Source organism: Silene latifolia, chromosome 7 (genome assembly GCF_048544455.1).
Source record: "Silene latifolia isolate original U9 population chromosome 7, ASM4854445v1, whole genome shotgun sequence".
In the NCBI taxonomy this organism is placed as follows: Eukaryota; Viridiplantae; Streptophyta; class Magnoliopsida; order Caryophyllales; family Caryophyllaceae; genus Silene; species Silene latifolia.
In genome coordinates this window covers 127,290,212-127,304,834 of record NC_133532.1, presented here as the reverse complement: position 1 = coordinate 127,304,834, position 14,623 = coordinate 127,290,212, and the positions used below count along the sequence as shown (strand labels likewise).

At 39.3% G+C, this 14,623-nt stretch overlaps 1 protein-coding gene across 1 annotated transcript; it reads right to left on the bottom strand.

Moving 5' to 3' along the window:
* Positions 1-2,120: 2,120 nt before the first annotated feature.
* Positions 2,121-6,650, bottom strand: LOC141593080 (aspartic proteinase A1-like). The gene is made up of 14 exons (XM_074414030.1): positions 6,482-6,650; positions 4,869-5,240; positions 4,699-4,759; positions 4,429-4,523; positions 4,229-4,341; positions 3,965-4,133; positions 3,753-3,792; positions 3,600-3,664; positions 3,399-3,512; positions 3,220-3,284; positions 2,977-3,136; positions 2,765-2,884; positions 2,583-2,671; positions 2,121-2,364 (listed from the first exon to the last, which is right to left on the bottom strand). Exons 2-14 carry the CDS (start codon positions 5,232-5,234, stop codon positions 2,280-2,282), a joined length of 1,542 nt encoding a protein of 513 aa, XP_074270131.1. The 5' UTR covers positions 5,235-5,240; positions 6,482-6,650; the 3' UTR covers positions 2,121-2,279.
* Between the last annotated feature and the right edge of the window lie 7,973 nt (positions 6,651-14,623).

The following is a 14,623-nucleotide window of genomic DNA, read 5'->3' as shown; positions in this document are numbered from 1 at the left end:
TTCAATTCAGCTTCATTCAGTTCAGCTTATCTCTTGACATAATAACTCTTATTTCAGTTCAGTTCCATTTTCATTCGAAAAAAATAGGGCCTAAGATTTTAGATATGAATCGGTTTTGCGTCCAGTTTTAGGTTATTTCCGACACGACCTAAACCGATCCATTGTCATCATCGGAATATCCGATTCCGGGTGCTAATAAGGTAGTAGGGGTACGCTGGCGGTAGCTTAGTACTGAATGATACGTATCACTTGGGTTGGATCTCACATGGAGGCACGTGAAAACGTGGTAAGGGAGCTAAGCCCAGGTGACCTGCATCAGTAATCTACAGTCTTATGTTTAATCATTATATTTGTTTTGGGATTACCATAATATACTATACTATGTTTATTGGATATTCTTGTAAAAGTCTAACACCTTAGATTTAGGATGACACCCTTTTTTTGTTAATTAATTTTGTTAAATAAGACTAGAGATTATAAAAATAGTTGATTTTGGCCAATTGTTATGGAGAATTATTTGAATTATTGAAGGTTTCCAATGATTATGAGATGTTTTTCCCCTCAAGTTGAAGCATGCTTCGAATTTGGACATCCCCGTTAGTATATTTTACAAGTACTATTTTGGTGTTGATGGGGCATATTCTCAGATTCTGCAAGCTGCAGACTGCCAACATATCGAGCAAGTCAAAGATATCCACAAAGAAAGTCAACGATTCGAACAGTCTAGGCCGATGCAACCCATCGGCTGTCACACTGGTCTCGGCCGAAGAACCCGCCACCGGGCACATATCCGCGTACTCATATCCAAGACCCCTCTACGCCCGCCATAGGTCCATCGGCCAAGGGTAGAACGATCTTTCCACCGCTGCCACCACTTGGCGCTGCGTGACAAAAAGGTGAAAGTCTATAAATACTCCTCAACCTTCATTGAGGAAAGGATCCACAATTTAACCTAATAATCACTATTCATCTGGTAATATCTTCCTTATCTCTCTACAATATACTCTTAGCCAAGTAACAACGACTTACCTCTCTAAGTTAACTGACTTGAGCGTGCCGAGCCCTCAGTTTGTTCATCGTTTCAGGAAACCGCAAGGAGGATTCAAGCAAAGACATCATTTTACGAGCCACGAGTGGTAACAAATATCTGCTCTGGAATTACACCCGGAACAGGTGTAAAGGGAACCACAATGGCAAATTTGATGCTGGCAGGTTTGAATCCAGGTCATGAGTATTACTTCTGCTGTACTTTACCAGTTTAGATAGCTGACATTTGGCATCTGCCGTTAGTATTGTACTATTGTACTACAATTATAAGTTGGCTTCGCCTACAAATGTTTAGGCTAGGCTTGTATACTTCATTGAGAATTTAAAAGACCAGTCAGAAACGTGAACTATCGTAATTTTAAATAATATCACGACCTGATTATTGTTGACCTTTAAAACGGAGTTTTGATCAATATTGGCACAATTTGAAACCGGATCTACCTTTGTTTTTACTTTTATTAATTAGGCATCTCATTACTTCTTTGGAGTCCTTCAAAAGAGATTTCTTAAGGATAAGGCTATCTAGCTATAGGTCTATTTCTCTTCAGATTTCTTAGATAACATAAGAAACATATATTAATTAGTAATTCTTTTCCACTAAGAGAATGCTTAGCTTAAACAAAGAGTTTAATCAAAGTATAACCAACAATGAATGTGAACATCTAAAAGTAGAAAACAAAAATACAGAAAAAAAAAAAAAAAAGTGAAAGGAAAATCCACAAACACTGCATTTGTGACTGTAAAAGCCTGAATGGTATTGAGGTTTTGAGGTGTAAAGTGTTTAAACCAGTTCAACTTCACTCTTCAATCCTACATGCCTACACACACTCTACCGTTTACTCGTAAAGCGAATTATTATAGGTACATATCGTTTGAATTTAACTTTATAAATCCGCTTTGCAGTTAACCATGGTCCAATGGAATTTTATGCTTTTATCGGAAATCTAGCTTCAGTAGCATAGGGCTCGCTTGGATTGAGGTAATCAGAAGAGTGAAAGACGGAATTGATAATCGTGAACTCATGAAGGGAAGATAAATTAGCGACGAAGAGAATTTCGTAAATAGTGAAACTACCTTCAAATCTTCAATGCACACTCAAATTATAATTTATAATATTGAGAAAACTTGGATTTCCAAGCAAAGTTTTAGAGATTATAGTAATCACACAACCATTTGTTCATAAGAAAATATTTACAACCATATGATAATGACAATTCAAAAGCAAGTCGAAATTAAGCAGCTTCGGCAAATCCAACCCTTGCATTCCCATAGTCAAACACGGTATGGTACCTTCCCATGAACACGTCTCCCAAAATCCTGAAATTATTTACCAAGATGCGAGAAAATTAATGGAATATTCCTAATACAGACCCGTGTTATGCAGGATATGCCGCTGTTCATAATACTTTTTGTGAGGAGGTTGTCCAGCCAAGGCCGAATATTGTGCCTTGGCGTATACTACGTGTGAAATAAAATGGCTGCGCGGTTTATTGCATTTAGAGATTTGGGAAGTGTTTAAAAGATGTACAAATTACCAGAGAGGTCCGTGAGGAGGGGGAACATCCATAGCTGTGAATCCGCTAATGCATTGAGCGGCCTTTCCGTTTCCAATCTTTAGTACGTACTGAGATAGAGCACAAGTGTACAAATCAACAATTGATTGTGTTTAGAAAAGTTGTAGATTACTGAAGTATGATATATACGGAGTAGTACATACCTCCTCGGGGCTAAGTGCAAATTGTTTGCCAGCAATAGTAAACGAGATTGTAGGCATCTCGGAAAGTTTGTTACAGTCAATGCCTGATTGTCCCATTGGATTCGGAATCCGTTCACACAACTGTAAGGTTTTTATAGAGCACCGTGAGTAAACTGTAATTATGAGCACCAAAAACACAATCTAGGGCAATATAAATTATCATGACTACCCACCTCATCGGCATAGCTTATTACGCGCTCGTGGGTTGCATTTTGCTGGAGTTGATTCTGCATCCACACAACAGACATCTCACAAGCAGAACACATAGCATCCTGTGATCTACCCTTCGAATTTTCAGAACTTTCCTTGTCAACCACACTCTCAATCCCCGAACTGCAAGAGAAACAGCTGTTTGTTTCGTGTATGCTCTAGAATCGGACACAAAAACATACAGAACTGGAAACAAAGCAACATACCTAACACTTTGAGCTCCGTCAAATGTGCAGACTCCAATTTGAGAGCACACCTTTTTGGGAGTTGCCTGTTAAAAATATGAAGATAAACCGAGAAAATTTAGCACAAACGTCAAGCAGTTCGAAGAAAACGAACACAGAATAAAAGGAAGACAGGCCATATGATAAGTTTATATACTCGCCTGAGAAACGAGAAGGTCGATCATAGTCTGCCCGTACTGCTTTACTATAGCCTTGCACTCCTTATTGAGAACACCTGAACCTCCAATTGCCTCGTTTATTTGAGTAATGATTGTCTGCAGATGATTCGTTTAGAAATCAGTGATCATGTAAGAGAGGAAGGAAGGTAAGAAGTAGATTCAAAGAGAAAGATTAGGGTTGACCGTGGGACCGGCCAGTAATGAAGTGCCGGAATCTGCAATAGCTGCACAGCCACCAGCACAGTACCCTGAAAGAACGGCAGTGATATTCGTCAACAAAGATATACATATAAAGACGACACTAGTTTGTAGCAAGATGTATTACTAAGGGTATACCTGTTGTTTTGCCGTCTATAAGGACATCACCCATGTCAAACTGCCAAAAAAAAATATTCAGTTTAATGAGAAACCCGATACAATTAGAGCGCCATGCCTATTATATTTGTTACTCCGTCCATCCCATTTATATTGTCACCGTTTAAACAAATTTAACAAATTAATGATCAAAGGTGACGATAAAAACTGAAATGCAGGTACAATATGAGTACCTGCCAATAACCCTTTTTCGTCACAGGAGCGTATGTGTGTTTGCCTTTGTAGTGCTTTGGGTCAGCTCCGCCAAACACAAGTTCACCACCTTCCTCCTCTTCTGCATTACGATTCAGCCAAAATGAAAATACTGGCTCTTTGATAAGCCCTTGCTTTATCATGTTGTACCTGCAAGACGAGCATATAAAATTTTAATGGGTTGGTCTCACATGTAAGAACATCTTATAAAACCGCCTGACTGAAAATAAATAGGCAACACATACCAGGCAGGCACAGAATTCCCAACCGATATCTCTTGAAAGCCGAGGCCTAGTATACCATCAAAATGAGCAAGCACGAATGTGGTACCAGGTTCACTAGTTGCCTCGATAAATTCCTGATAAATTGAAATGAAGTAAGTTTGCTTGAACATATAAACAGATCACTAATACAAAGTTTGAACGACAAAGTTGATTCCGCTTGCCTGGTTTTTTACAACGAGGTCACCTATCTCAACGTTATCTTCGCTAAAGAAACCAGATACAGATCCAGAACCATAATGAATAGCAGCGGATTTCCCTGAACGATGAAAAAGATTATAATTTAATTGATTGGATCCAGAACCATAATGAATAGCAGCGGTTTTTACAGTGTTTTAAATCAGTAACAGTAAATGAATGACAGTCAAGACTGTCGGTATAAATTCATCCAAAAATTTTACGGCGGCCAAATGTGTCGGGAAGAGTACACATACCATTCTTCTTGTATGTACTGGATTTGCTAGACTTGTAGTTCGGATGGAAGAAACAAGCAATCTGGAAACGAAGATAAGCGAGTTGTGAGAAACTGAGAATACGAGTTAGGTCTTAGAATGAAAAATCCGACAGTAAATCGAGATTAAAATCAAGGCAGAGTAAAACTCACAGAGAAATAGCACTTAGATGATGGTACCCACAAATTTGAGCTACCAGTGTCGAAAACAACAGTGAATTTCTGTGGAGGAGTACCGACACCAATCTCCCCAAAGTACTGAGCATCCATGAAGTTTTTGAGGCCAACAATGTCACCACCCTCAACATCCCCGAAGTTTCTAAGAACGTGGTTTTCAAGAGACGATTTCAATCCCTCCCTGCCTTTTGACCCGAGTTGCGCTGCAGCTAGGCTATTTTGATCAATTTTTCGCTTTTTTAATCCAATTCTCAATAGACCATCATTGGATGCAGAAAAGACCAGAGGAAACAAAAGAATTGAAAGAAACAACGGGATCACCAGCGCCTTTAAATTAACCATGTTTACCTGGATTTATAGAAGGCAAAAAATTACAATGACAAAAAATCGAAGTTCACAAACAGGACCATGAACACGATTTTTTCACGAAAAATAGCTGAATCTTAATGACACAAGCTTAGCCAATCCAATGGACAGCCAACCTTTTTGCCTCTCCGGCTCTCCCGGCCACCAACTATACCAGACAAAGCGGACCCAACCCAACCCAACCCGACTCTCCCAACACCCTAACTGTACTCAAAGGGAACCGATCAGACCAGATCCACAGACTCATTAATAATACACCCAAAACATACTCAAGCTCAAAATGACCCAACCCAACCCAATCCGACCTGATTCATATATGACAGTAAAACACACTCGAAGTTACATCACCCATATTACCTTACAGACGATATGGGTGATGTAAATCAAACATGTCATGCACATTTCATGAATCAGTTACGGGACTATTCGTAATTCCTATAGAATTTTATTAAGGAATCAAAATCCTAAAATCAATCCCAATTTACTTCTTAATCTACCCAACACATAGACAATTCACCCTTTCAACAAGCTCTTCCCTAAATAATAATAAATCCCATGACTGTAAAACCGGCAAAATATCAGAATTCGTAAAATTATGTAAAACCGCCTTACAAGAGACTAACTGCATATCACCATGATTCTTCCTTACCAATTAGAGAAAAAACTTCACAAAAACAAAAATCGAACCGATTACTCGTAATTTAAATTAACCTATGGTTAAAAGATTGCATCTTTTCTAAAGCAGGCCAAAAGAAGTTGACTTTATTAATCAACAGTTATATCCTATGATTCTATATAGATCAATCTGGTCAAATCAAGTCAATGCATATGATTCTTCAATGCATGCATGAACTTATTGCAATCTATATAAAGGGTTTCATAAATCATCTCATTTATGATTCATACAACAAAAACTACTTACCAATCCAAATATTTGTGTAATGCAAAACGGGTTCTTTTAGTAACTACTTTTTTTTCATATACGGGGAATATTAATATAAAACCGCCTTACAGAAAAACTAATTACTAATCTCAAAACAATAAACATGGGGGTAGGAAACAATGTATACCATATATGACTGAACTGATACAAATTATAGAATAAGACCGTCTTGCAGCGTGACATGATAATTTCTGATGGTAATTAAACATACAAAATGAAAGTAATCATGAAACCCATGAATTAAAACATATAATAAACTTAATTAAGAACAAATACTCACCAATTTGTTAGAGAAAGATTATTAATATGAAGATTGATAATGTTGCTAAGTCATAAAGGGTGTTATATTTGAGCTCTATATATATAGACTGGTAGGTGAATGAATCAATGTATGTAATTAGGGATTAATTAATAATTAGTGTGTTAATCATCAGAAAAAGTTAATTAGTGCATTAAGTTCAGGAGACTTCTGCCTTTTTTACAGGAAAAAGGGAAAGAAAACTGAAAATATGGTTAACAATTAATCGTGATCGTTGGATGTGCAATGAGGTTGATTTTGCAACGTTCGATTGAAGTTTTTGTTCACGTTGCTTGTGTTGAGAGGAAAGGCTTTTTTTTTTTTTTTTTTTTTTTTTTTTTTTTTTTTTTTGTAAAGTTGGGTACCTTTTTTGGTTGATTAGGACTCTTTTAGATGAATCTTTTAGTTCTAATAGGAATTTAGGGGTGTTCATAAATAGTCCCAGACCGGGAAATCAGACTGATCCGAACCAGCTAGTCCGGGCGCCCGGTTGATATATTTTGGTTCGGTCTTCGGATCCACAAATATTTACCCTTCCTAGTCAAACCGGTTCTTCTATCCAAACCCGAAAATAACGGGACCTTAAGGATTCTGTTCCAATAGACCTGACAAACAGGTCAACAGTGTCAGGTGTGGGTTAGATCAATGTCGTGTCGGATGATTATGGGTTTAGGCCATTTTCGGTCAACTATTATCAAATTATTTGTGGATAATAATCAGTTTGCAACAATAAGAGTTTAGGTAGGGTTATACTAGGTCGGGTCAAGTTCGGGTCTTCAGTTCGGGTGTCGGGTCGGGTCGATTTTGCCAAGTCTAGTACCAGGTCCCAACCTAACCGGTCTTGTTTTCGATTTTGGGTTAAACGGTTGTCTGGTCTCCGAGCTTCATCGGTCCTATCCAAAATTCCAAATCGAGATAAACAATTGAATAATATATTCAAAATGAAATAGATAAACAAATGATCGAGATAGGATAATAAATAGACCTACGAATACATGTAGCTTTTTAAGTGGGATTTCGTGGGGGCCGGGAAAACGTCAAAAGAAAGAGGGAGCAAATGAGCAATCAGTTGAGTTGGTCGAAAAAGAGCAATTTATCTAGGATTACGTAAGCACCAAAAAAAAAAAAAAAAACTAGGATTACGTGGCGTTGAAGGGGCGCTACTTTCTTCTCGAGTTTATTGCTTTCATCAACTTTTTAGTTTTTACTATCAAGAAATCGTTTTCCTTGTCATTTCCACCAATGCTATATTGCTATTGTTCACCAATCTACCAAGCAATTTTGCCATGATTCAATATCTCATTTAAGGCGCTTGGATGAATTTGGGAGGTTCGATTTAAAAAGCAGTTTAAATCGGTTTAAATAATAGGAGAACTAAATTTTTGCAGGAAGTCTTGCTGAAGACGGGTCGGAACAAGTGACGGATAATGTCACTCACAAAACGAATAAAGGTGACAAGGTGGGGCACTCCCATGTGCTTCCCTCTCTCCTCTATTTGGATCATTTGTGAGAGGAAATGGTATCCGTCACTCCAAAGTGACCAAAGTGACGGATACGTGCCGTCACAAAATGAGATTTTGTGAAATTTTTGTAGTACATGCATATTGAGTACTCAATTTAGCTTGTATTAAACGTACTTGGGAAAACGAATAAGATAATAAAATACACAAAATCTCATTGAAGACGGACGGTATCCGTCACAAGTTTGTGACGGATACCGTTTCCTCTCACAAAATACCTATTGAGAGGTGAGTGAGAAGCATATGGGGGTACCCCACCTTGTCTCCTCTCTCTTTTTGTGAGAGGTCACAAGCTTCTGACGGAATTCGTCCGTCACAAGCAAGACTAGCTAAGTAAAATAACAAAAAAAAATTTAAACAAGTTAATTACAAACAAACTACTAAACTAGAGCTAATTGATTGTTGAAAAAATGCATGTACTCACTTTCCTAGTGTGATAATGCTTACTTTATATGCAATGATTTTTTTCATTTTTGAAAGTGAAACAAATCAATTAATCGATTGATAAGTATATTTCTTATCACTAAAATAATCGACGTTTTTTATTATTAAATTTATTTGATTTGAAAATTTTATCCCTTTTAAACCCCATATCAAAAGAAATATAGCAATTACACTAGAATAATTGACCTCGTACTCTATCGATTCTGAATACGTCACCGCTATAAGTAGCGCTATGCCCGTGAGCACAAGTGATGTAAGACAAGCACAAAGCTAGATGGAAAATAGAATAAGGTTGGCATGTCATAAAAGGAACATTTACGTTATTGTACACTAAAGTAACAAAGTAAGTGCATGTATGGTGGAGTTGATATGAAGTGCAAGGAACAAGAATATTTGGGTGTTGTTTGTACGCTTTGTTTTTGTTATTATTGCTTCATTGCATTTATAACTGCTGAACCAGTGCCCATACATGACATACTTATCAATGTTTACCATTGTGTTATTTTGCGTTTTCAAGTAACAAATTATACGCAATTTCATGCAACTACATAAAGTTGTGCATCAATTGATATACATATATAGATGTTTAATTGTTTATGCATGCTGCCCAAAAAAAAAAAATTGTTTATGCATAAATAGTTGTAGAGATGGCCTATTTATCTCATGTTCTTTTCGGCTGAAACGAGTTGAACTGAACTATTGAGTTGAGCTGAACTGAATGGGGCTGAGGTGAACTGAATGCAGCTGAAGTAAGACTTAATTTGGTGAAAACATGGGCTCAACAAACTAACTAAAGCTAAAGAAAACGAATTAAATAGAGCCGAGCCGAATTAAAATGAGCTGAAATTAAGTCGGAAAGAACAGAGCCTAGTCTTATCTACGTTGGACGTTTGTTTACGTTCTTGTTCGATATTTGTTAAATTCATGCATCGGATTGGATCGCGTCTGAAAGGAAGAGATATGATGCATTTCATAAGTTCAATGAAAACGAATGAGATTAAATTGGGACGAAACCAAGCCCGAGTTTAGTTTATTTATTTTAAAATTACTTGCGCGAGGCGGTTTTACACAAGTTTTTATTGTAATATGATTGCTTACTGTATTATATATTTAGATTCGATTAACATTATTTCTGCGTAAAAGGTCATACACGAGATTAAATCTAGTTGTTTGTATTTTACTACTTCTTTCTTTAATTTTGAGTCCATGTATAAAAATTCTAAAGTTAAATCTGTAATTTGAGGGCAACAAAAATAAAAACGTCAATCTTTCACAATAAGAGCGTGATTTCAAATAACGGCCTCGTGATACGTTGATGACCTTTGATGACAACTAAAACACAATAGGTGGCTTTTGTTTTGATCATGTGTAACTACTTTTATTTGAAGATGAGACCTGGTATACATAGCGAAGGTGTCTTAATTTATTGGTTATGATTGAGGTATTTAGATTCGAGGCTCGAATTCTTCCCCTTATATGTAATGTCCTTGAGGCTGGTCATACCGGACCCTGTTTTTTTTTTCTCCCGGTTTTTCTATTACGCGTCCGAGGTCATTTTAGGAGTTAACCTATTCGATTTCAAACTCAGATAACGAGTATTAATACATTTTTCACGATTATCCGAGGTTCGACAAATGCTGTTTTATGGCATACCGGCACCCCCAAATATCTTCCGTTGCTACTCAAATGTTGCGCGGCCGCTTTATCTGACCTGAGGAACTTTCTGTGTGATTTCCGAAAATTTTTGTTCCGGGACCCTGGAATCCCGAAAAACAATGTGTTATACACTTCAATCTGAGCCGTTCGGGAGGTCGTATCGGTCCCAGTATCTTTTTCTCCCGGTTTTTCTATCAAGCGTCCGAGGTCATTTCAAGAGTTAACCAATTCGATTTAAAACCTCGAATAACGAGTATTAATACATTTTTCACGATTATCCGAGGTTCGACGAATGCGGGTTTATGGCATACCGGCACCCCTAAAAGTCTTCCGATGCTACTCAAATTTTGCGCGGCCGCTTTATCTGACCCGAGGAACTTTTTGTGTGATTTCCAGAGAATTGTGTTCCGGGACCCTAGAATCCCGAAAAACCGTGTATTATATACACTTCAATTTAAGCCGTTAGGGAGGTCGTACCGGACTCTGTTTCTTTTTCTCCCGGTTTTTCTATCACGCGTCCGAGGTCATTTCAGGAGTTAACCTATTCGATTTCAGCCTCGGATAACGAGTATTAATACATTTTTCACGATTATCCGAGGTTCGACGAGTGCTGGTTTATGGCATACCGGCACCCCCAAATGTCTTCCGTTGCTACTCAAATTTTGCGTAGCCGCTTTATCTGACCTGAGGAACTTTCTGTGTGATTTCCGTAGGATTTTATCCAGGGACCCCGGAATCCCGAAAAACCGTGTATTACACTTCAATTTCAGCCGTTCAGGAGGTCGCACTGGACCCTGTTTCTTTTTCTACCGGTTTTTCTAACACGCGTCCGAGGTCATTTCAGGAGTTAACCTATTCGATTTCAGCCTCGGATAACGAGTATTAATACATTTTTCACGATTAACCGAGATTCGACGAATGCTGGTTTATGGCATATCAGCACCCCCAAATATCTTTCATTGCTACTCAAATTTTGCGTGGCCGCTTTATCTGACCTGAAGAACTTTCTTTGTGATTTCCGGAGAATTTTGTTCCGGGACCATGTAATCTCGAAAAACCGTGTATTATACACTTCAATTTCAAATTAAATCGGCTGGTCGTACCTGGTCGTACCAAACCCTGTTTCTTTTTCTCCCGGTTTTTCTATCACGCGTCCGAGGTTATTTCAGAAGTTAACCTGTTCGATTTTTGCCTCGGATATCGAGTATTAATACATTTTTCACGATTATCCGAGCTTCGACGAATGTTGGTTTATGGCATACCGGCACCCCCAAATGTCTTTCGTTGCTACTCAAATTTTGCGTGGCCGCTTTATGTGACCCGAGAAACTCTCTGTTTGATTTTCGGAGAATTTTGTTCCGGGACCCTGGAATCCCGAAAAACCATGTATTATACACTTCAATTTCAGCCGTTCGGAAGGTCGTACCGGACCCTGTTTCTTTTTCTCCCTGTTTTTCAATCACGCGTCCGAGCTCATTTCAGGAATTAACCTGTTCGATTTCAGCCAAATAACGAGCTTTAAGACATTTTTCACGATAATCCGAGTTTCGGCGAATGCTGGTTTGTGGCACACCGACACCCCCAAATGTCTTCCGTTGGTGCTCAAACTTTGCATGGCCGCTTTATCTGACCCGAGGAACTTTCTATGTGATTTCCGGAGAATTTTGTTCCGGGAACCCGGAATCCCGAAAAACCGTGTATTATATACACTTCAAATTTCAGCAGTTCGGAGGGTCTTACCGGAACCTGTTTCTTTTTCTCCCTGTTTTTCAATCACGCGTCCGAGCTCATTTCAAGAATTAACCTGTTCGATTTCAGCCTCAAATAACGAGCTTTAACACATTTTTCACGATAATCCGAGTTTCGGCGAATGCTGGTTTGTGGCACACCGGCACCCCCAAATGTCTTCCGTTGGTGCTCAAACTTTGCGTGGCCTCTTTATCTGACCCGAGCAACTTTCTATGTGATTTCCGGAGAATTTTGTTCCGGGACCCAGGGATCCCGAAAAACCGTGTATTATACACTTCAATTTCAGCCGTTCGGAAGGTCGTACCGGACCCTGTTTCTTTTTCTCCCTGTTTTTCAATCACGCGTGCGAGCTCATTTCAGGAATTAACCTGTTCGATTTCAGCCTCAAATAACGAGCTTTAACACATTTTTCACGATAATCCGAGTTTCGGCGAATCTTTGGTTTGGGCACACCGGCACCCCCAAATGTCTTCCGTTGGTGCTCAAACTTTGCGTGGCGGTTTATCTGACCCGAGGAACTTTCTATGTGATTTCGGAGAATTTTGTTCAGGACCCCTTAATCCCGAAAAACCGTGTATATTACACTTCAATTTCAGTTCGGAAGGTAAGGTCGAGGACCACTGTTTCTTTTTTCTCCTGTTTTTCAATCACGCGGTCGAGCTCATTTCAGAATTAACCTTTGTTCGATTTCAGCCTCAAATAACGAGATTTAACACATTTTTCACGATAATCCGAGTTTCGGAATCTTTGGTTTGGGCACACCAAGCACCCCAAATGTCTTCCGATGGTGCTCAAACTTTGCGTGGCCGCTTTATCTGACCTGAGGAACTTTCTTTGTGATTTCCGTAGAATTTAGTTCCGGGACCCCGGAATCCCGAAAAACCGTGTATTATATATATATACTTCAATTTCAGCCGTTCGGAAGGTCGTACCGCACCCTGTTTCTTTTTCTCCCTGTTTTTCAATCACGCGTCCGAGCTCATTTCAGGAATTAACATGTTCGATTTCAGCCTCAAATAACTAGCTTTAACACATTTTTCACGATAATCCGAGTTTCCGTAAATGCTGGTTTGTGGCACACCGGCACCCCCAAATGTTTTCCGTTGCTGCTCAAACTTTGCGTGGCCGCTTTATCTGACCGGAGGAACTTTCTATGTGATTTCCGGAGAATTTTGTTCCGGGATCCCGGAATCCCGAAAAACCGTGTATTATACACTTAAATTTCAGCCGTTCTGAAGGTCATACCGGACCCTATTTCTTTTTCCTCCCTGTTTTTCAATCACGCGTCCGAGCTCATTTCATGAATTAACATGTTCGATTTCAGTCTCAAATAACGAGCTTTAACACAATTTTCACGATAATACGAGTTTCGGCGAATGCTGGTTTGTGGCACATCGGCACCCCCAAATGTCTTCCGTTGGTGCTCAAACTTTGCGTGGCAGCTTTATATGACCCGAGGAACTTTCTATGTGATTTCCAGAGAATTTTGTTCCGGAACCCCGGAATCTCGAAAAACCGTGTATTATACACTTCAATTTCAGCCGTTCGGAAGGTCATACCGCACCCTGTTTCTTTTTCCTCCCTGTTTTTCAATCACGCGTCCGAGCTCATTTCAGAAATTAACATGTTCGATTCCAGCCTCAAATAACGAGCTTTAACACATTTTTCACGATAATCCGAGTTTCCGTGAATGCTGGTTTGTGGCACACCGGCACCCCCAAATGTCTTCCGTTGGTGCTCAAACTTTGCCTGGCCGCTTTATCTGACCCGAGGAACTTTCTATGTGATTTCCGGAGGATTTTGTTCCGGGACCCCGGAATCCCGAAAAACCGTGTATTTATTATACACTTCAATTTCAAATGTTCGGAAGGTCGTGCGACCCTGTTTTTTTTCTCCCTGTTTTTCAATCACGCGTCCGAGCTCATTTCAGGAATTAACCTGTTCGATTTCAGCCTCAAATAACGAGCTTTAAAACATTTTTCACGATAATCCGAGTTTCGGCGAATGCTGGTTTGTGGCACACCGGCACTCCCAAATGTCTTCCGTTGGTGCTCAAACTTTGCGTGGCCGCTTTATCTGACCCTAATAACTTTCTATGTGATTTACGGAGAATTTTGTTCCTGGACCCCGGAATCCCGAAAAACCGTGTATTATATATGCACTTCAATTTCAGCCGTTCGGAAGGTCGTATCGGACCCTGTTTCTTTTTTCTCCCTGTTTTTCAATCACGCGTCCGAGCTCATTTCAGAATTAACTTTGTTCGATTTCACCTCAAATAACGAGCTTTAACACATTTTTCACGATAATCCGAATTTCTACGAATCTTTGGTTTGTGGCACACCGGCACCCCCAAATGTCTTCCGTTGGTGCTCAAACTTTGCGTGGCCGTTTTATCTGACTCGAGGAACTTTCTATGTGATTTCCGGAGAATTTTGTTACGGGACCCCGAAATCCCGAAAGACCGTGTATTATACACTTCAATTTCAGCCGTTCGGAAGGTCGTGAATGCGGACCACTTTTTTTTTCTCCTGTTTTTCAATCACGCGTCCGAGCTCATTTCAGGAATTAACCTGTTCGATTTCAGCCTCAAATAACGAGGTTTAACACATTTTTCACGATAATCCGAGTTTCGGCGAATGCTGGTTTCTGGCACACCGGCACCCCCAAATGTCTTCCGTTGGTGCTCAAACTTTGTATGGCCGCTTTATCTGACCCGAGGAACTTTCTATGTGATTTCCGGCGAATTTTGTTCCGG